The sequence below is a fragment of the Globicephala melas genome, chromosome 2, assembly GCF_963455315.2.
Source record: "Globicephala melas chromosome 2, mGloMel1.2, whole genome shotgun sequence".
NCBI lineage: Eukaryota > Metazoa > Chordata > Mammalia > Artiodactyla > Delphinidae > Globicephala > Globicephala melas.
This window is the reverse complement of record NC_083315.2, coordinates 85,640,935-85,664,755: the sequence shown is the minus strand read 5'-3', so window position 1 is coordinate 85,664,755 and position 23,821 is coordinate 85,640,935. Positions and strand designations below refer to the sequence as shown.

The following is a 23,821-nucleotide window of genomic DNA, read 5'->3' as shown; positions in this document are numbered from 1 at the left end:
GAAGAAGACAGGAGGGGCAACTGTTTACGTGTGATTTCACTCCTGGACACTCACCAAGGGCAACCTGGAAGATTCAGGCAGGAGTAGAGAGGATACTGCAGCCCCTCCAGCTTCCCGGGACGATGAGAACTCTCTGGAAAGAGGTCACACTCACACCGACCTTCCTCTCCACAGCTCCACAACCCCACCTTCCCTATCATGAGACCCAAGTTCAAACTCCTGCCCTTTTCCCCAGAATAAAAGGACGCTTAAGTCCTGACAGAAATGGGTCAGAGGAAAACGTCCATGCAGCGCACACAGGACTGTATAGAATCACTTGGGCAGCAAACAAACATGCAAAACGAGGATCCCTGGGTTTCAGACTCAAAGTACTCGGGTCCACCTTGTTGTTGTTGTTTTGTTTTGTTTTGTTTTTTTGCGGTACGCGGGCCTCTCACTGCTGTGGCCTCTCCCGTTGCGGAGCACGGGCTCCGGACGCGCAGGCTCAGCGGCCACGGCTCATGGGCCCAGCCGCTCCGCGGCATGTGGGATCTTCCCGGACCGGGGCACGAACCCGCGTCCCCTGCATCAGCAGGCGGACTCTCAACCACTGCGCCACCAGGGAAGTCCCACCTTGCTTATTTTTAGAACGCTCTTTTGCCTCTTAGAATAAATCTACAAGGACGAATCACTTTCTCCTATGGGTATGCCATTTTCTGCTAGGGCTTTAATAATCATTTCAATATTTACTGTACTTTGTGAGCTGAATTAGTGTGAAACAGCCAAACGTAAAGACTTCTACAGAAGGCTTCCCTGTTTCACAGGAGAGTGAGTGTACTGGTTTCAGTGAGAAATGAAATGAAGTGAACACAGCACAGACTTGTCCTGTACCTTCTTCTCTTGAGCCTGTTGCTCCTTTTCCATGGTCTTCCTGAGAGTTGCTTCCAGATTATCTTTCTCTCTGCACACTTCCAGGTAACATTCCTGCACGGCCGCCATCTCCTTATTCACCTTATCTAAGTCAGACCTTGGACACACAAAACCAGCAACTAAATATAAGGCTGCAGAACAGACAATTTTCCTCTAAACAATGGAATAAGAGAATGTTGTCTCTACAGCTTCAGGGGCAGCTAAACTCTTTCATTCTCACCTTAGTTGCAAGCGAGCTCCCTCATAAACCTCAAAGAGCTGCCGCTTCTCCAAAGCATGCTTTGCTAACAGGCTTTCACGTATTTGGGCTTTCATGGCTTCATGGTGTTGCTGGTAAGTCCTCTCACACCTAGAAACAGACAGCAGACAGCGGAATCTAAGGCAGGGCCAGCACTACCAGAAACACCGAGACAACCGGTTTCCCTCCCTTCCTTCCCACGCCCTCCTTCTAGCGCCAAGTACAGTTAAGATCAGATTGGTCTTCCCCAACCCAAAGTGGTAATAATTAGCTTTCAATAGATGATCTTATGAGAATCTTCAAAATTTTCTTTCTTCAAATGTTTCTATAGAAAAATTAGAAACCTGGATGTGAGAAATGCCCCAGTCCTTCAAACAGAGTATAATAGTCTGTGTTGAGAACTTCTGTTTATAAAAAACTAATTGAAAAAATAGAGGGTGTGGTTCCAAAATTCCAAGTTATCTATATTAAACACAAATACTAAAGTAACCAACTCACACATAAGTTATGTTCCAAAAGTCTGTTTCAGAGTTCATGATTTCCTATTTAGAAGACATATTTCCTCCCACAGGTTTCTTCTTTATAAAAAATAGTTAAGCCATTAAGCTCTACTATTTCAATGAACTATAGTTTGGATGTGTTCTGTAGAACTCAACTTACTACATAACATTATTTCTATGGAAAATGTGTTCCAAATTCTAATTTGAGAAGCCAGGGATTCATCTTCTCCAATTTATGATCTCAATAGGGAGGGTTCACACCATCATTTCTCTCGAATCTTTTTTTGGGGGGCGTTATCAGGAGAGAGAAGGGAAGGAGAGCCCAGAAGACAGACATCAGGTCTCTGTCTAGACCTCACCTATCCACAGCTTCTTGTTTATCACGGTCAAAATCTTGTACCATTTGTCTCATTTGATTGCATAAGTCTTGATTCGTATTTCTCAGATTTTCTTCAGTTTCTTTAAGCTCCTAAATACAAAAGAATGAAGTATTTAGAGGAAATACCCATCATCTTTATTGACTAGTCTAATCTCATTTTCTGATATCCTCTGTGCTTTATCTCTTTCCCTATAACATTATTTGACATAATATCATTTTCATAATTCTATAAAAGTCTCTTCATGCCTTGTAAGAGTGTAGATTCATTTATTTGTCAAGTAGCTTTCTGATACGAGTAAAGGTTAAAATTCTGTATTTATTTTGAAATGTATGAAAACATTCAACCAGAGAAGTATTGGTTAACTGATGCTTTATGATAAATCTTAGAATATGATAATCTTCCCAACCATATAAATAAGCATGGTTTTACTTTCCGGTCAAGGGCTGCCTAAGGAGGAAAGAATACCTCTATTAGCCATGCTATTAGAGAAATACTGAATTCCTAGACAATTAGAGGAATTCCAGAAAACTGAAATTATACTAACTTACCTTCCGATGAAAATACTACCCCATGACCAGCAGTAAAAGGAAATAACTGGAATCCTTAATCACCTGCTAATATACTTGTCCACTAACTCATATTGCCTCTGTATTTTTGAAAAGTCCTTTGAATGAGGTCATGAGAATTCTCACAAAATAGAGGAAAGTTTTTTAATCACCTGATTTTGTTGCTGTAAAACCTGAATTTCACTTTTAAGTCGCAGAATATCATCTTTGACAATCATATCGGAAGAGTCAGGCCACACTTGATTAGTTGGTTTTTCTGAGGTATCTGTTTTAGTCTAAATGTTGAAAAGAAGTCAGAAGTTTTTCAGGTTTATAAAAAATTGTGAGCACTAGTTTTGTAATAATTTCATACTTACAAAGAAATTACAAAAACAGTATAAATAATTTCCATATACCTTTTATTACTGTCCCCCAATATGACCACGGTACAATTATCAAAACCAGGAAATTAACTAGGATGCAATACTATTACCCAATCCATAGACCTTATACAAAATTTTCCAGTTTTCCTCTAACATCATTTTCCTGGTTCAGGATGCAGTCTACAATTTCACGCTGCCTGCAGTTGTCACGTCTCATTAGTCTCCTCCGATCTAGGACAGTTCTTCAGTCTTTGCCTTTCGAAACCACAACATTTTTGAAGCGTACCTATGCTAATCATTTAGTTTTACGGATGTTACTTCGTTATTAAATTCACGTTATGCATTTTGGGCATGAATGCCACAGAAGTGATGTGTGTGTGTTTTTAGGAGACATATGACATCAATATGTCTCATCACTGGTGATGATCAGCTGATGAAGGTCGAAGGTTCTGTCTGCAGGCATCTCCATTGTAAAGTTACTGTTTTGCAATTAATAGTAAGTATTAATATCTTATGGGGAGACATTTGAGACTACGCAAACATTCTATTTCTCATCATATTCTCACCCACTAGGTTTAGCATCTATTCTATTTCTGTATTTAATCAGTGTTAACTCATACATTTTATTCAATAGGTACACAATGATGATAGACTTTGGTAAATTGTTTCCAGAAAGTTCATACAAATGTATCCTGTCAGGTGGTGCAAGAGTCTGTCCAGCTCTCTTTACCTCCAATGGCTGTGACTGTCTTTGAATGATTATTGTGTTTGATGGGGAAAAGGGTCTCCAACAATTTTTTCATTTGCATTTGTGGAACCTCTTACATGCCTTCATTGTTCATTTGTTTTTCATCTTTCCATATATATAACTTTGCATTTTCCTCTTACCATCTAATTGTTTTATCCATTTTTATAAGTTCCTTGTTCATTGAAGAGGTCAAAGATTTTTTTTTAATATCTACTCTATTTGATCTGTTGGTTTTATATTTACCTGAACTCTCAGCTCTCTTCTTCAATGTTTAAAAAATATTCTGTACCAAGGTTCACTCTACTCATTGGGGGAAAGGGAGGTATGTGTATCTCATTCCTACATGGGGTGACAGAAGCCTTTGGCTCAGTCTTCCAATTCAGTCTTCACTTCCTTCAGAGAAGGAAGTTGCACTTTCCCCGGTTCACCTGTCATCATTTCCTAGAAGCCACTGCTCCTGCCCCAGTCAGAAGAGAGAGGAGCTAAGAATACCTACCCTGTTAGCTTTGCTCCAGACTTGGGGGTATTAATGAGACTTTAAAGGATTTTACTGACTCATTAGAATGGCTTTCATTTTTTTTTTTTTAACTTAGCCTCTACTTTTTAAAGTTTACAATATTCATTTGTGCTTCCTTCCCCACTGGTGAGTTTCTATTACTAAGAATGAAAGTAACATCATACTGATACACTGAAAAAACAATCTTCATGGCTAGCTATTACACTCAATTTTGACATTTTTTCACACTGCAGGCACACAGGGACTTGGTACTTGCAGTACTTGTTAGCACAGAACTCTTACAAAGATCTTTCAAAAGAGAAGGACAATTTGAACGCAGCAATAAAACCTCTCTCCAAAGCTGGTATACTGAAGACATTATCTTCAAGAAAACAAGAAATGTAATATACCAGCTCTCATACTATCTTCCTAATTTCTATGTCTCAAAAAATTCTAGCCAGGACCCTTCTGAGTTGGATACTGAACACTGCCTATCAAGTCCCTTGGAATTAGAGTATGGCTTTAACCACAGCTTGTGGTAAGGTAACGGATCTCTATGAAGTATCAGACACAGAAAAGCCTCTGTGTTTTATTTCTTAAGCTTACAAAAAATTCAGTGTAGATGTGGTCCCTGACTGATAGTAAGCCAGTCTGGTTTTCCTAAGGCCTTTGCCACATTCTGCCTTAACGGCCCAGTTGTTCAACTGGAATGAACAGCATAGTATTTGATCCACCCCCAATCACTCTTATAGTGCTATATATGGGCAGACTCCTCACTTTCACCACATATTATCCTGGAAATGTCATAAAACAGCACTACTATGAATAGTCACATGACATGAAAGCAAAAAAACGGACTCTCTGTAATAACTTTAAATTGTTTTATATAAGATGGATAGAAACAGATATAAAATGTACTATAAGGTATGTATAAAGCAATAAATACATCAATACCTTTAAAACATTTATGAAAGAATCATGCCAAATAAGATTACATGGTAAATACTTTTGCTGCCCTTCTTAACACATAGAAAGGCTTTAGGATTTTGATGGCCTAGTTCTCTTTAAAAAGGCATCCAGGGAAGTTTAAATTAATGTGTTTTTTCTCTTAACATCCCTGTAGCAAGCACAGAAGTTCAACATCATTTCATTAAGCTCGGGACTTGATGCTAGCCATGATCATTCTTCTAAAAATCGGTATTGAGACACTGAATGATTTTCGCCTCATTAAAGATTTCAGAAAGACTGAGTTTATAAAATATAAACTTCTAGCTTATTTGCTCCAGCTTTTTACATACTTCTGCTCAAGGCCGAAATATCCCTTTCCACCTTCCCGCCTGGATTTATCCTTCAGGACAGAGGTCAAATGTTCCCTCCTCACAGACTTCACTAGGGCTACCTTACCACCTCAGCCCCACGCCCAAGCCCAGTTAGTTATTCCTTCTCAACAGCACTTTGTAATTAGCATAATTCTTATTACACAAAGTTATAACATGTCCATCTCCTTACAGATCTGTAGTACTGACTGTGGTAGCCATTAAGCACACATGGTTGTTGGGTACTTGAAATGTGACTCGTCCAAATAGAAATGTGCGATAAGGAGAAAATATGTGCCAGATTTCAAGGACTTAGCACACGCATAAAATATATAAACCATCTCATTAATAATTTTATACTGACCACATACTGAGAAGATAATATTTTGTATATACTAGGTTAAATAAAATATATTATTAAAATCAATTTCACCTATTTTAATGGGACTACTAGATATTTTAAGTTACATATGTGGCATCATTATATTTCCATTGGATAGTGAGGTTCTAGATTCTAAGTTCCTTCATGGAATGGCCATTGTTTCTTTCATCACTGAATCCCACAAGACCTTGCACAGAGTAGCTTAAAAAAAAAAAAAAAGTTTTAACTGAAGGATTTGCTTTTCCTCCACATACACCCCCAACCCTGCTTTCCGACTTTACAGACTAAATAGAAAGCTCCATTAGAAAAGATGTGGGAAACAGTAGGCAAAGGCCAAGTTTGATGGTGGCCATTTGCTAATTAGATGACTGTGAACTTGAGTGCTTATTTCAAGACCACCTGTTGATTAAATTACCACTTCCTCTCCCTCTTCCCCATCTAGGAAGTGGGTCAATATGTGTAGTAATTCAGCAAATATCTACTGAGAAAACACGTAGAGAATTATCAAGACAATACTCCCAAGAGGTTCCTATATAGTAAGGTGACGCAGAACCACCATAACCAGCAAGTGCTGAAGGCACCCTTTAAGAAAAACCAAATGCAGACTGCTGAGAAATCACTATGGCAAAAGGCTAGCTGGGCAAAAAGAGTATTCAAAGATGAGACAGTTCCCTTCACTCCACTGATGAAACAGCCTATAGAGTATGGAGGCAAAGGGAAAGGCTAAAAACAACACAAGGAATAGCCACCAGCAATTGCCACACATGTGAAAGTGTATCTGTACAGCAAACACCACTAGTGATTTCAATATAGAACAAAGAAAGCACCAAGATACCTAAGCTAAGGTTCAGACTCAAAATCAGGTTCCTACTCTTAGCACACTCTCACCAAAATGCTTATTAAACTGATCAACTCTAATCTAATGCAAGTTTTCATTCCCATCCTTTATAAGAAACATATGGAAAAAGCTAAAACAGCTTGATTTCAAGATGTTAAGTGTGCTGGGGGAAAGCACATTCTCCCATTTCTCATTTGGTTATTAACAATGAAATCAATGTGCTCATCAAATGTAGTTACTCAGAAGAAAGAACCGAACCGGGCAGGGCTTTCACAGTGAAAACACACTATTATTTCTGGAAAGCAAACTAGCACGATTAAAATTCCATAATAATAAACACCACAGAATATCTTGCACACTTTGCTTTAATAGGGCTGTTTTAATGAATACAACTCCTAGTTTAAGGATCAGGAGATAAAACAGTACCAAAGTAGGAAGTAAGATATCATTTCCATCCAGGAGAAAAAGGAATATACTACCTACATTCATTTTTCACCTTCCCTTTCCTCTTTGTTTCTAGGTCTTTCATGTATTACTTTCTACTGGGAATAGAAATAAGTTGGGATTTAGAAATAGGGAAGGGTGAAAAAGGCAGCTGTTGAAGGAGGGCAACCCTAAAGATCTCTGACAGCACGATCTTGGAGAAATAAACTTGACCTATTAATTAGTCCAGTATTTTAGTTTCAATTTGCCCAAAGACTGACTCTCACCTCAGAAGGGTCACAAATTCCTCCAGCTTCATTTTCCTCATCTGTAAAACAAGGATGCTAACTGAAGGATATAAAGGTGGATTTCAAGGACTCTGACATACCTGATTCCATACCTTTCCCACCTGTAACACCACCTCCATAGAATTAATTTTTTTTAATATAGAATGACTATTATTTTAAGAACAGGGGCCAGAGAAATCTCAGACAAAATGCTAGAGATCTTAACTGTGGAGAATTTAACTAGATTTTAAAGCACTGTTGGTACAAGCCAATCTTGAGGAAATGCAGACACCTTGGTTATGTAGAATGCTTCCTTGGATTTGTGGTTAAGGAATTTTACCTAATTGGCATCTCATTTACTAGGTGCCAAGAGTAACCAGAAAGTATATTCCTTTAAGTGGCATTTCTTTCTTTAAACTTTACTTATAAAAAAAGTCAAACGGGGAATCCCCTGGCGGTCCGGTGGTTAGGACTCCGAGCTACCACTGCAGGGGTCGCAGATTCGATCCCTGGTAGGGGAACTCAGATCCCACAGGCTGCGTGGTGCGACCAAAAATAAAATAAAAGTCATTTGTAAAATAAAGAAAGAAAGAAAACATTCTGCCTTAAAAAAAAAAAAAAGTCAAATGAATCCCTGAAAGACAAAAGTTTAATTTAAATGTGAAAACTGTAAGCGTTTTCTTTATTAAGTCTTGAAAAACGGCATTTTATAAACTTTGTAAATTTTATAAACTCTACCTCGATGCTTTTTTCATCCTTCTCCACTTGGAGATCTTCGATTTTCTTATGACAGTCTTTGAGATCGTTTTGTAACTGAGACACCAGATGACGCTTCACGGAGTTGCTACCCAGCAAACGCTGCACCTCTGCTTTCAGCTTCAGAATGACCTCATCTTTGGAAAGCTCTTCAGCTGGGTCTTCCTGCTGTACAACACTAACGGAAAAATTGTCATATCTAAGGTTAAATCAAGTAACAAATCAAGCACGGCTATTCCTTAAAAGCAACTAGCTGCAGTGGTAACCATGTTTTGTAACCCATACAACTATATACTGGTATTTCAAAAACAATTTTAAGTTTTGTCATACACAGGATATTGCCTTTGACACATCCCCATATACAGAAATAAGTTCATTCACAGGAAGACCCTTCTTAAGCTTAGTCCTGCTGCCTCACTGAAAGTTCAACCATACAAACTTCAGTATGACATGCATTTTTATTTTTGGTAAATTGCATGCTATGTATACATGTCCTTCATTACTCCAAGAGAAACAAAGTGACAATAAAGGATGAAATGAAGAGTAAAACACTAGTCATCCTAACCAACAATTCCTGTATCTCTTCTACTAAAACACAAGTCTAGGTGGATATCTGAGCAACTGAAAAGAAAAAATAACAAAAATAAATGCCATGCTAATTTAATCCCCACTTTAGTTTGTCAATACATTCAAAAATTGGAAGGAGTATTTCTGTTCCTCGCCATAATGGATTAAAAGGAATGGATTTATCTTCCTGTCTTAAAAAGACTAGAAAACCAAATAAAATATATGAAATGGTGCAAACATTAGACAACATGCAGCACATCAGAGTGATCCCTGAAAAAAGGAAAACGAACAAGGTAAGCCCTATAATTGCTACAGCTTTCTGCCTGGAGAATTTCCAGCCTGTAGCACAGAAAGAAGAAACCCAGAGTCCAGCAATCTCACCGAGTTGCAGAATTCAGTATGGGGAAACCAAAATGGCTAGAATCTGAGGAGAGAAATACTGTGGGAGAGGTAGCTACACAGAAAGAGAGCTCTGGAGATCTGTGGATACAAGTGAGAAAGTTACCTCAAGACCAGGGGAAAAAACCACAGGAAAATGAACCATAGTGGAAAGACTTCCTAATTCACAGAGCATCAAATAGTGCCTTAGTAATAAGGGCAAATTAGCCCCAGATTAAAGGCTGCTCTAAATCTGATCTAACAAAGCCTACAAAGAAGTCTTGAAAGGATCAAATGAATTCCAGATCACTTAAGTGTGTCACAGAAAAAGGATAACAATATTTTTTTAAATAAAGTCCAAAATCTAAAGCATAAAATTCAAAATGTCCAGCAACCAATCAAAATTTACCAAGCATGCAAATAAAGAAGGAAAGGAAATACCAACCATAACCAGGAGAAACTGACCCGAATGACACAGGTAGTACAATTAAGTATATTCCATACGTTCAAGAAGGTAGAGAAAAAAACATGAAAACAATGAGGAGAGAAATAGTAGACTTTATGCCCCAGATTGGACTTAGAGACAACAAATTAAAACATCTGAAAAAATATACATACTGAATGAGATTAACAGCATATTTAATATGGCAGAAGTAAAGATCCACAGACATAAAGACACAGCAAATTTAAACACAGAGAGAAAGAAGACCAGAAGTACACAGAGCATATTAAGTTTTCTAACCTAACTATAGTTAAGTCCCAGAAGAAAAGTGGGGAGGAGACAGAAAAAATATTTCAAAAAATAACAACTAAAATTTTTCTACTACCTGAAAATTAAAACCCCATTAAGCCTAGAAGCTCAATAAACCTCAAGCACAAAAAACATGAAGAAAACCACCATAAACTACATCAACATCACATTGCTAAAGCCAATGATAAAGAGAGAGTGCAGGAAGATTCCTGGGGAGGGGAGGACCAGAGAAAGGAATAGTGGATTCTGTGTATAAACAGCCTCAGTGTAAGCCCTAAACTATGCATGCATAGAACAGACCCTCAAACCAGCAAAGATTTGGAAATTTAACTGAAATCTGAACCACACACACAAATCGCACACTGACTAACCCTTGAGAGGTGCATACACAGAACAGATTCAAACCAATGTGGCAAAGGCTTGGAAAAATGAACTAAGATTTGAAACACCTATGCAAATTTCTATACAACATAAAAATCACAATGTCTACTATACAATCTAAAATTACTCAACATAAAACTAACATGGAAAGCACAAATGCTGGAACTATCACAAAGAGTTTTAAAAATTTAAAGCAGCTAATAGCTATGCTTTACGAGTAAAGGAAACATATTTGAAATGAATGAAAAGATAGGAATTCTCAACAGAAATAAAAACTTTAGAAGAACCAAATGGAAATTTTATCATTGAAAAATACAGTACCTAAAAGTTAAAAAAAAAAAAAACCTCACTGGACAGGCTCAATAGAGTAGAAATGACAGGGGAGAGAATGAGTGGACTTGAAAATAGTTCAACAGCAATCATCTAACGTGAAAACAGAAAAAAAAATGGACAGTGTCTCAGGGAACTGTGGGACAATATAAAAAGATTTAACATTATGTATAATTGGAGAACGAGAAGGAGAGGAGAAAGGGGAGGCAGAAAAAATATTTGAAGAAATAATGGTCAACATTTTCACAAATTTGGTAAAAGACATAATAAATTTACATTTTCAAGAAGCTCAGTGAACCCCAAATGAAATAAACTAAAAGAAAAACACACTTAGACACATTGTAATCAAACTGCTTAAAACTGAAAAAAAAAAGAAAAAAATCTTTTTTGAAAACAGCAGGAGAAAAACTACTTATTACATACAGAAACAATGACTCAAATAACAATAGATTTCTTTTCAGAAACCAATGAGGCCAGAGACGGTGGAAGAGCATATCTTTAAAGCGCTGAAATAAAAGAACAGTTGACCCGGAATTCTATAATCAGCAAATATAAGGGCATTTTCATATAAGGAAACTAAGAATTTGTTGCCAACAGACATGCTCTGGAAGAAATGCCGGAGGAGTTTCTTCAGCTAAAGGGAAATGATATCCACCGAAGGGATCTCTACACTGAAAACTACTAAACATTACTGAGAGAAACTGAAGAAGGTCTAAATAGAGAAGTATAGCATGCATGTTCAGAAACTGGAAAACTCAATTTCTTTAATTCCCCCAGCTTTTTCAAGATATAATTGACAAATAGCAATATCTTAAGATGTCAATTCTCCCAAAATTGATCTATAGATTCAACACACTTCAAATTAAAATTCCAGAGGACATTTTTTGTAGACGTTGACAAGCTAACCATAAAATTTATTTTGAAATGCAAAGAACTTAGAATAGTTTCAATTTGGAAAACAACAAAGTTGAAGGATGTGTTCAACCCATTTCAAAACTATAAAGCTACAGTATCAAGACTGTTATCACCAAAAAGATCACTGGAACAGAATGGAGAATACAGAAATAGACCCACAAACATACGGTCAACTGATTATCAACAAAGATACCAAGGCAACTCAACTGGGAAAGAAAAGCTTTTCTGACAAATGGGATTAGATCAATTGGATACTGGAATGAAAAAAATAAACATCAATCCTTCCCTCACATTATACTAAAAAATTAACTCATAATGGATCATAAATGGAAATATAAGAGCTAAAACTATGGAATTTCTAAAATCATAACAGAAAATTTTTGTAACATTGAGTTACAATACACAAAAACCGTGAACTATAAATGAGACAATTGATAAATCTGAATTCATAAAAACTTAAATTGTTGCTCTTCAAAAGATACCATTAAGAAAATGATAAGATAAACCAGAGAGTGGAGGAAAATATTCACAACACATATCAGACAAAGGGCTTGTATCCTGAAATATATGAAGACCAAACAACATATACAAATAATGATTAAGCACAACAAGAAAAAAGGAAAGCAAGGCATATCAAAAGATGTTTAACTTTATTAGTCATTAGGGAAATACAAGTTAAAACCACAATGAGATACCACTACACACAAACTAGAAGTGCTCAAATTTTAAAATTGGCTATCAAGATTTAACAATGGCACAGAACTGAAACTCTCAGACTTTGCTTCTGGGAATGCAAAATGGTATGACCACTTTGGAAAAGAACATTTATACTATTGCTATTGCTATTTAAATAAAATAAATTGTAGGAACTCTGATATAACCATAAAAAGAAAAGCAATTTGGAGCATAAGTGGAAAGGAAGAGGTAAAATTATCTCCATTAGCAGATGATATAATTATATCTAAAAAACTTATAATCTAATGGAAAAACTATTACAAACAATAAGAGAATTAGAAGGCAACAGGTTATAACACACAATATAGAAATAATATATACAAACAATACTCAGAAGAAATAATGGAAAAGAACATGCCATTCACTATTGCAAAATAAAATACCGAGGCATCAATTTAACAAGAATTGTGCAAAACCTAAATGTGAAAAACTTCAAAACACACTTGAAAGACAAAAACAGATTTAAGCAAATGAAAAGACATGTTATATTCTTAAGTAAATTCAACATCATAAAGATATCAATTCTCCCTGGGTTTATATACTTAAGATGATCTTAGTAAAAATATTATCAGGATTTTTTTCCTAGAACAGAACAAGTAAAATATAAAGTTCATTTGGAAGTGTAAACGAGCAAGAATAATCAGAAAAACCCTAATAAGAACAGCAATTCCAGATAGATGGTAAAACTAAAGTATAAGGCAAAGCAATAAAGCTTTTAGAAGGCAGCATAAGAGAATAGCTTCATGATCCTGAAGTTAAGGAAAGGTTTCTTAAAGGGACTATAAAAGCACTAACCATGAAGATGGATAAATTTCACTAAAGTTTAAAAACTTCCATTCATCAAGGGACACATTAAAAGGTTAAAAAGGCAAGCCAGAGGGAAGAAAGAGAAGAAGTGAGTGAGAGGAGATATCTGCAACACACATAACATCAAAGAGTTCTTATCTAGAACAGTTTTCAACAAAAACGCCTATAAATCAACAGAACACATGCACACACAAAAAATCATGTAAAAACTGAGGAGGGACATGAACAAGTCCTTCTTCACACACACACACACACACACACACACACACACACACACACCCCCCACATGCAAGCCACCAATAAACAAAATAGGCATATTTTTTAATGGAGTGCAATCTCATTCATAATCTGGGAGAATGCAAATAAAGACCACAATAAAATATCACTACACATTAAGTGGCTAAAACTAAAAGACTGACAATAACAAGTAACAGCAAGAAGACAGAGCAATTAAAACTTTCATACACTTCTGGTGGGGATGTAAACTGGCACAACTACTTTATTATTATTATTTATTATTTTTTTTGCGGTACGCAGGCCTCTCACTGTTGTGGCCTCTCCCGTTGCAGAGCACAGGCTCCGGACGCGCAGGCTCAGCGGCCATGGCTCATGGGCCCAGCCGCTCCGCGGCATGTGGGATCTTCCCAGACCAGGGCACGAACCCGTGTCCCCTGCATTGGCAGGCGGACTCTCAACCACTGCGCCACCAGGGAAGCCCGGCACAACTACTTTAGAAAACAGCTTGGCATTACCTATTAAAGTTGAAACACAAGTACTACAAGCAATTTCACTTCATATTATATACCCAACAGAAATGTATGCACATTGTACCAGGAAATAACATTAAGACTCTATGGACAGTAGGATGGAAAATAAACTGTGGAATATTCATACAAATAAAGTTACACACACACACACACACATATATTTACATATATAAATGAATGAGCTACAGCTACATTTTACAACATAAGTTTCACAAACAAAATTTTGATGAAAAAAATCTAAAGAACCTATATCTATGAAAAACTAACAGCCAGAATTCATGCTTAATGGAGAATGACTGAATACTTCCTTGTAAAATCAGGAGCAAGACAAGGATGTCTGCTCTTGCCACTTCTATTCAACATTGTACTAGAGATTCTAGCTAGAGCAATTAGTCAAGAAAAAGAAGTGAAAGGCATCCAGATTGGAAAGAAAGAAGTAAAACTATCTCTATTTTCAGATGACATGATCTTGAATATAAAAGATCCTAAGGAATCCACTAAAAAACTATTTGAACTAATTAACAAGTTCAGCAATGTGGCAGGATACAAGATCAATATACAAAATCAATTGTATTTCTACACACTAGCAGTGAACCTCCTGAAAATAAAATTAAGAAAACAATCCAGCAAAAAGAATAGGCAAGAGAATAAAATACTTTGGAGTAATTTAACAAAGACATATGACTAGTACACTGAAAGCCACAAAATTATAAAAGTAGATGACTGGTACACTGAAAGAAATAAAAGAAGACCTAAATAAATGGAAAAACATCCCGTGTTCAGGGATCAGAACACAATATTGTTCTATAGATTCCCTGCAACCCCTATCAAAAGTTCAGCTGGTTTCTTTGCAGAAATTGACAAATTGATCCTAAAATTCATAGGGAAAGGCAAGAGACCCAGATTAGCCAAAGAAATCTTGAAAAAGAAAAACAAAGTTGGAAGACCCACACTTTCCAATTTCAAAAGTTACTACAAAGGTATAGCAATCTATAGGCAGTGTGGTACTAGCCTAAGGACATATAGATCACTGGAATAAAACTGAGAGTCCAGAAATAAACCCTCACATTCACAGTCAATAGATTTTCCACAAGGGTGCCAAAACAATTTAATGGAGAAGAGTCTTTTCAACAAATGGTATGAAACAACTGGCTATCCACATACAAAAGAATGAAGTTAGAACCCTATCTCATATCATATGCAAAAATTAATTCAAAATGGATCTCAAGACTTAATGTAAGAGATAAAACTCTTATAAGATAACATAGGTATAAATCTTCAGAACCCTGGATTAGAAAATGGTTTCTTAGATACCAAAAGCACAAGCAACCAAAGAAAATATACATAAGTTGGACTTTATAAAATTAAAGACTTTTGTGCTTCAAAGGATGCTATCAAGAAAGTGAAAAGACAACCCACTGAACAGGAGAAAATATATCCAAACCATATATCTGACAAGGAACTTAAATTTGGAATATATAAAGAGCTCTTAAAATTAAACAATAAAAAGACAACCCAATTTTAAAATGGGCAAAAGATGTGAATAGACATTTCCCCCCAAAAAATATACAATGGCCAACAAACACATGAAAAGATGTTCAACATAATTAGCCATTAAGTAAAAACCACATCATTAGCAAATCACCATGATGAGAAACCATTCAATACCCCCAAAGAAACTATAATTTTTTAAATGGAAAATACCAAGTGCTGATGAGGATATGAAAAAATTGAAACCTTCATTCATTGCCAGTGACAATGTAAAATGCTGCAGCCACTTTGAACTGTTTGACTATTTTTCAAAATTCTAAACATACAGTTTGAAAACATATGTCCACTCAAAAATTTGCAGCATTATTCATAATAGCCAAAAAGTAGAAACAGAAACAATCCAAATAAATGTCCATCAGCTGATGAATAAATAAGCAAAATGTGGTAAATTCATACAATGGAGTATTATTTGGCTATAAAATGGGTTAAAGTACTGATACATGCTACAACATGGATGAACCTTGAAAGCATTATGAGCTAAGTGAAAGAAGCCAATCACAAAAGACCACATATTATATGAATCTATTTAAGTGAAATGTAAAGAACAGGCAAATCCATAGAGGTAGAAAGTAGATTAGTGTTTGCCTGAGCTGTGAGGACAGGATAATGGGGAATGACTGGTAAAAAGTACTGGGTTTCTTGTGAGGGATATTGAAATGTTTTAAAATTAGGTTGTGGTGATAGATGGACAACTCTGGGTATACTTAAACACATTGAACTGTGTACACTTCAAATGGGTGAATTTTATGGTATTTGAAATACAGTTGACCCTTGAACAATGTGGAGGGTTGGGGGCACCGATTCCCCCCCACCACCTGTAAAATAAAAATACACGTTCCATATTTATTGAAAAAATCCACGTATAAGTGGACCCCTGCAGTTCAAACCCATGTTGCTCAAGGGTCAACTGTGTATCTCAATAAAGCTGCAGAAAAAAAGGAAAAAGAAAAACCACCTAATGTATGAGTTCTCTAAATAAAGGCAAACCTAATCTATAGTGATTAGGCATGAATAATTAGGTCTTAAAAGAACAAAAAGCCAGAAAATAATTACCGTAACAGTTAAGATAGTAGTAACCTCAAGGTTATGACTGGAAAGAGGAACATGGGCAGCTACTGACAATGTTTATTTCTTGGCCTCTGTGGTAGTTCCATGGGAATTCACTTTAAAATCATGCATTAAGCTATACACTCATGTTTCATACACTCCTCTTTATGTGTTATATTTCACAATTTTAAAAGTTTTAAAAGGTAAAATAAAACTATAAAAAGTACTAGAGAAATACCATCAAGAAATTATAAGGGAAAAAAAGTGATGGATCCAACTTTATAAAATTTTTAAACAGGAAAAGTGATAACCCTCAGCAATGGATAGGGTACAAAGAAATAGGTACTATCACAGATATGGGTAATAATGCAAACTACAGGGTTGCTTGACAACACTTGTATCAAAAGCCTCAAACATGCATACTCTTTAACAAGAATATTCACCCACATCTTAAGGAAATAACCAAAGACATGAATAAAGACTCAACAAGTATGTTTATAATACTGCATTACTTAACAGTTTAAAAAATTTTAAACAGTGTATTACTAACTAAAATATAGTTCATTCATCCACATATCCGCTAGTATTTACAACATTTACTGACATCTAAAGATTTCAGAATGTACTAAGTTAAAAGTTACATTATAAAGTAGTATATTCAAAGTATTTTATCTTTAGAAACCTACAAAACAGGTAATGTGGAACTTAATACCAAAATGCTAACAGTGGTTTTCTTCATGGGGGTTGAAGTAAGATTATGGGTGCTTTTAATCCGTATTTTCTTATTTTTCCATAATAAAGGAGAAAGTTACTTTTGAAAAGAAATAAATAGCTGATAGTATGTACCCTTAAAGTGATGTGATGAAAATGGAACCTCATCTGGTTCCACCCATGAGAAAAACATTCAAATTCCAAGAGGATCTTCCTTCCCACAAAATGCTTGACCAGTATTTCTCAGACTGTCAAGGTCATCAAAAACAAGGAAAGTCAGGAGGAACCTAAGGAAAAATGACTCCAAAATGTAAGGAGGTATTCTGGTGCAATCCCAGAACAGAAAAAGGACATGATGTAAAAACTAAGGACGTCTAAATAAACTATGGACGTTAGTTAATAATAATCCATCAATATTAGTTCATTAGTTATAGCAAAGATACCATGCTGTTGTAAGATGTTAACAGGGAAAAATGGGTGCACAGTATAGGGGAATTCTTTGTACTATATTAATTTTTCTGTAAATCTAAAAATGTTCTAAAAAACATTTTTTTAAAGTCTTTCCACGAAATTGAGTTATTTGTAGTGAGGTGGATGGACTTAGAGTCTGTCATAAAGCGTGAAGTAAGTCAGAAAGAGAAAAACAAATACTGTATGCTAACACATATATAGGGAATCTAAAAATTTTAAAAAAAAAAAAGGTCTGAAGAACCTAGGGGCAGGACAGGAATAAAGACACAGACGTAGAGAATGGACTTGAGCACACGGGGAGGGGGAATGGTAAGCTGGGACAAAGTGGGAGAGTGGCATGGACTTATATATACTACCAAATGTAAAATAGATAGCTAGTGGGAAGCAGCCGCATAGCACAGGGAGATCAGCTCGGTGCTTTGTGACCACCTAGAGGGGTGGGATAAGGAGGGTGGGAGGGAGACGCAAGAGGGAGGAGATATGGGGATATATGTGTATGTATAGCTGATTCACTTTGTTATAGAGCAGAAACTAGCACACCACTGTGAAGCAACTATACTCCAGTAAAGATGTTTAAAAAAAAATCTGAACTAGAAACCACAGACCTAAAGTGCTATATATATTTTTAACACTTCTGGCACATTATTAAATAAAATCAGTTTGCTAAAGAAAGAAAGAAAAAACTAAAGTCTTTCTAAAAAAAGAAAGAATAGTACCTGAATTAACATATTTTTTCCTGTTTTTCAGTTTCATATGATTTCCAATGAAATGTTAAATATATATATATATATACACACACATACATACATATGTATATTGTGTGTATTATACACACATGTATACAGAGAGAAAGGATGAACAAAATATTAGGCTTTTTTTAATATTACAAAAAGAGATCCTGGCGATATACTACATATTTATCAATATACACAACTTTTGTATGTGTAATATAGTGTAAATATGTCTGTAGGTGTAGATTGCCAACTTAAACCACTTCTCTTTATATAGAAATGTAAGACATAAATATAATTATATAAGAAATATAAAACATATTGCAATGCATCTTCCTGTGCTGTAAGACATGAACTAACTTTCAGCAGTTAACAAATTATGCATCCCTAACTTCTTTTCTTACTGAACCTTGACCACTGAAATAGCACATCATGTACTCCTAGAGGGAGCCAAGTCAGAGCAGAGAGAGTGCTTGCTAAAATAATTTTCTCTTCTTTCCCAAAAGGGAAAAGTCAGCAGTGGTGACCAGCCCTGTATTAGGCTCACTAGCGAGCCCTGTGGAGGTTGGTTCCCCTCAATCCAAATAAACTGTAGTCCCTTATGAAGCCTGCTGAGAAGACCTAGGGAAAAGGCATTCCACTTGTTAAATGTTTATTAGTTGAGCTTCGCAGCCAACTACAATAAGGGAGAGGGGAAGCTGTCTGCAGGCTGCATGAAGATTTAGCTACTCAAATTCCATGAACGTGAAATAGAACACTGAGGCTAAACCCTTAAAGTTTACTAGGCAGTAGCTTGAGGGAGGTGGTAGTCGGGAGTGAAAGCTTGGAGCCGCTAATATTTGGGTCAGTGATTTGAAAGCAGCTCAAGTCAACAAAGAACTAAAATTCTCAACACTGGGAAAGTGCTGCTTCCTTTTGTTCTAAGAACCACAATCCAGCAGAGGAAAGGTACACATCTAATCTCTCCTATATCTCCTCTCACTTTGAACTAAGAATAAATATTTTTACTTTTTCCTCAAAGCTGAATTCTTATCCATTAAAGTGCTGGTGGGAGGGATGAGTACAAGCTAATCTTTCTCACTTATCCTGCACTTCATTGAACATCTCCTTACTGAGCCTCAGTGACTACCCACTTGCTTTAGCTATTCCCCACTTGCTTGGTTGAATGCTGCTGGCATTCCTTTTGGTACGACAGCAATGTGATATCTCAAGTTTATTATCTATAGGAATGTGCTTTAAATTACTGTAGGATTTGGGTTATAAATGCTAATTAAATAGAAAGGGCAAAGAAGTAAATACATTTTAGTAAACATCATGATGGAGCAAGTCTACTTGGAAAGACAAACCTATACACATATACATGTATTATCTACCCAATTCCCAGGCTAATTATGGCACAAGTTAAAGTAATAAGTTGGAGAGAAATCTTTTTTGGCAGGAATTAAATCTTTAATCCTCTAAAACAACAACAACAACAACAAAATATATATATAAAAGAATGAAGTTTAAGGCAAAAAGGTTTGACTGTCATGCAAATAAGAACCAACAGATTTACATGACAATCAAGTTTTGGGTTTAAGTACTGGCTCTGCTGCTAAGGGTCTGTCTTCTTGGGCTAAGGCGTTCAGCTCTTTGAGCTCCGGTTTTCCCAACTCTAAAATGATAATGTGGATCCCACGTTTTCCCCAAGATTTAAATGAGGATGAAGGACTTTTTATAAAATATGTGTCCAATCAAAAGTTGATTAATATAAAATCTGATCAATGGTATATTTTAACCAAGCATCTCTTAAATAAAATAGTAACAGCTACCACTGATTAAGTGCCTAATATGTGCCAGAACTTCTTACATGAGGTCCTTTATATTCATTATCTATTTTAATCCTTGTTTTATCCCCCAAGGGATACGCTATAATCTACCTGACAGAAAAAGCCTGATAAGAAAACAGGCTCAGAAAAGTCAAGAAACGTGCCCAAGGTCATAAAGTTAGTAATAAATGGCAAAACTATGATTCAAAACAAATCTGGATCTAAAGACCGTGCTCTTTCCACTAGCCCCTTAGAATTAATCTGGCATTAACAGGAAATGCATTCACAGCAGTAAATTTTCCAGATGACTACATTTTAACTTTAAATTTTTATGTAAATCTGTTTAAAGCACATTCATCCACTTTTTGCTTTAATTAACTAACCAAAGCTGAAGGCTTTCTTCGACAACTCAGGATCATGACTGTGGACATTCTGATGTGGATCAGAACAGGCCTAGATGTATAAAGCTGCTTACCCCGGTGCTCAGCAGCTCTGGCACCATGCGTTCCTGTAGTTCTCTCCTTGCTGAGGCATAGCCGTCTGGCTGAAGCCCTGGCAGCACCTCTCCCAGCTCCCTGACCCAGTTACTCTGTGGTCAGTTAGGAAATCAGGTAACTCATGGGGTACCAACAGATCTAAGTGAATATGGCCCTGGGATAAGAGCCCCAAGGTGGCTCCTAACAAATACATCATATAATCTTGGTCTGCTATTTGCTTCTTGGCTTCTTTCTAGATTGTAGTTGGCATCTGTTGAGATGACAGTCCCTAAAGACTGACCTCCAGATAAATGGAAACTTACTCAACTAATGTTAACATCATGTTCCACAGCATCACCTGATTGAGATTTTAATTTACTGAATCTCATTTTACTGTTTAGAAAATGGAATCACAGCATAAGTTCTAAAACTTATTGTGGAACAAACCTTTCAGGAGATTTATACATTTGTATTTAGATGCATGATACCTGAAACACAACAGGTAGTAAATACTTTCAAGAAACACTAACGATGGCAAACTCAGTCTTAATCTATAAACAAGATGGTGGTGGTTTCATTCAAGAATGCATTCAAGGGGGACTTCCCTGGTGGTCCAGCGGTTGGGACCCCACACTTCCACTGCAGGGGGCACGGGTTCGATGCCTGGTCAGGGAACTAAGATCCCACATGCCACGCAGTGTGGCCAAAAGATAAAAAAATAAAATAAATTAAAAAAAAAAAGAATGCATTCAAGAAAGGCTTTCCTTAGCCTGAATACAATCTCTTTCATCTTTCATCTTTATCCCAGACCAGTAGAACAAATGGATAAATGCCCCTTTGTACATCAAGCATTACATTTAGCACACAGTATTTAGTTGCGTACAACTGTGTCTCCTTTTCCCCATCAGACAAAATATAAACTCCCTGTGGGAAAGGAGAATGTCTATTTCATCTTTTGTACTCTACTCCCAGAGCCCTGCACAGCCCCTTAGCAAGTGCTTCAAAATACACATCCTTTCCTCCGTTCATCTTTTACGTGCTTAATGGGATCTAAATGTGCTCCATCTTCTACCACGACCACTCCCCGCCCTACCCCCGCTGGTCCCTAGAAGGGATGATGAAGCACTCCCTTCCGTGACAGTGCTAAAAATATCTGTGTTAAGCAGTGTTCAAATATCTGCGTTAAGTGTAAAAGACAGAATCCGTATTTTAAAACTAAGGTCACAGTAAGGTTCCTAGGGAAAATTAACGCTTATTTTCTCATACACCATTGATAAATGCCTACTTCCAACACACAGTGTTAATATCATAAAAATAATATGCCCCCACCTTAAGTAATAAAACATACATAATTTAAGTTGTAGAATTTAACTTACATATTTTAACTATATCATTTTTACCTTATTGAAACTGCGGAGCCCTACTGCTATTGGGACAGTACAATATTAATACTTGACGTTTTTGTTAATTTTGATTTCCGACATTGCAACTTCATTAGAAATTACTAAAATATATCGTTCTGCACTCAAGAACCCCTTTTATTATGCACCATCAATATTATTAATGTGAATTCTTCTATAGTAAAGTATTTTCTAGATACCTCTTAACTTTGGATTTTTTCTGGTTGACTTTCTTAATACCCAAATCCACATACGATTCAGTGAGTTCTATATTTAATTCTCCTTCTGAGTCACTTGGAAATATTCCTAGTTTTGCAGCAGATTCATAGAGAGAAATTTCTTCTTTTAGTTCTTTTATTTCCTCCTAAAACACAAAATTATTGCAAGTTATATTCATTATTTTTTATAGAAGGAATCAGTCATTTTATTCTTCAAAATTCATTTTAATGATTAATAGAAGGCAGAAACGTTTCTTCAAATGCATTTTTGGCACACATTAAAAATATAAAGGTAGCACATGTCAGGTTTTCAAGTAAGCTGAATGAACAAATGAATAAATGAATGAGAAAACAGAGGTAAACAGCTTCTCTCACTCCTCCCTCCCTTCCATTTTGTCCTTCACAAAAAGCCTCCCTTGAGCTGAGAAGCTGGTGGCAGCACACATCGGCTTACTAGAGTAGAGGACAGAAGAGACTGGTTTGCCAAGAAAGTGTTGCACTTAGTCTGCCAGTGGTGAAAAGGCAAAAAATGCCTCCTTCCAGTGGAGGTAATACTGGAACTCTTCCTCCCATGGAAAACGTTAAGTGGTGCTGGAGGAGGATGTGAGAGAATGGCAGGTAACTTGTAGGTTTCCCACACCTGTAGATAAACTTATCTCTGGGACACCTCCAGAGATGAAAGGATATGCCATGCGAAGGAAGGGGCTGGGCCCTGGCTCTGCAGTTGGACAGACCTGGGCCTGACTATCTAGATGTGTGGGTGAGGTTGTGAACAACTCCCATGGGCTGGACTGGAGACGGTCCAGCCACCTCTTTTATATAGAGGAAGCCCAGGCTCAGAAAGGTGATGTAACCAACGCCTAATTCAGTTACCCATGGAGTCTCTTTCCAGTGGCAACACTCACTTGCAAAGTCTTATTCATGTTTTCACTCATAGCATGTGCCTTTTGTGCCTGCTGCATCTGGAGCTGGAGCTGAGCGACCTCCTGTACTGAGCCTGTGGGAGAAAGAATCATAGAATACACCAGATGTAAAGGGACAAAGTGCCTGTGATGTACAGAAGAACCTGAATCCACTGAGGCTACAGAAGGTGGAGCTCTGCTTTATTACCTTTTAACTACCTTTTTAGGAGCACAAAGGTACAGCTCGTAGGACCCAGAAGGCATAGGTCTGGTGCAGACATTTCCCAGATTTAGTATGGCTCCCCATAGGTCCTTGGGAAGTTGAAGACACAGGCTACTGTGACTTTGCCATGAATCAAATCAGCCACGTCTACAGACCTTAACACTCCACAAGTCCTTTAATAGGAGCAGAACATTCCAGCTCACAGAAAGCCAGAGCAAAAATTCTTTGGAAACCATTTCTACCGTCTAATAAGAAGACTACATCTTGCTGCCTTTCGCTTCTCTCTGAGTTCTTTTATTTCCACCACCCCACCTCTGCATGTACAAGAAGCATATTGGTATTGTACTTCTGAAGCTCTAGTAACCTAATATTCTAAATGGTTAAAAGGTTCCCATTTTAAAAGGACTTTATTGGATTTCCTCAAAAGAAAATGAGCATCTGGAAAGTGGTT

The 23,821-nt window shown here is 36.7% G+C and overlaps 1 protein-coding gene across 1 annotated transcript in view; it reads right to left on the bottom strand.

Moving 5' to 3' along the window:
• The window catches only part of CEP152 (centrosomal protein 152), a 96,206-nt gene that overhangs the window by 36,616 nt on the left and 35,769 nt on the right, over positions 1-23,821 (bottom strand). The window contains exons 11-17 of the mRNA XM_060293569.1: positions 23,151-23,242; positions 22,228-22,391; positions 8,184-8,379; positions 2,746-2,868; positions 2,007-2,116; positions 1,130-1,258; positions 871-1,006 (exon numbers count right to left, since the gene is read on the bottom strand). Of these exons, the coding sequence (XP_060149552.1) occupies positions 871-1,006; positions 1,130-1,258; positions 2,007-2,116; positions 2,746-2,868; positions 8,184-8,379; positions 22,228-22,391; positions 23,151-23,242 (950 nt within the window). The remainder of the gene's footprint in view (positions 1-870; positions 1,007-1,129; positions 1,259-2,006; positions 2,117-2,745; positions 2,869-8,183; positions 8,380-22,227; positions 22,392-23,150; positions 23,243-23,821) is intronic.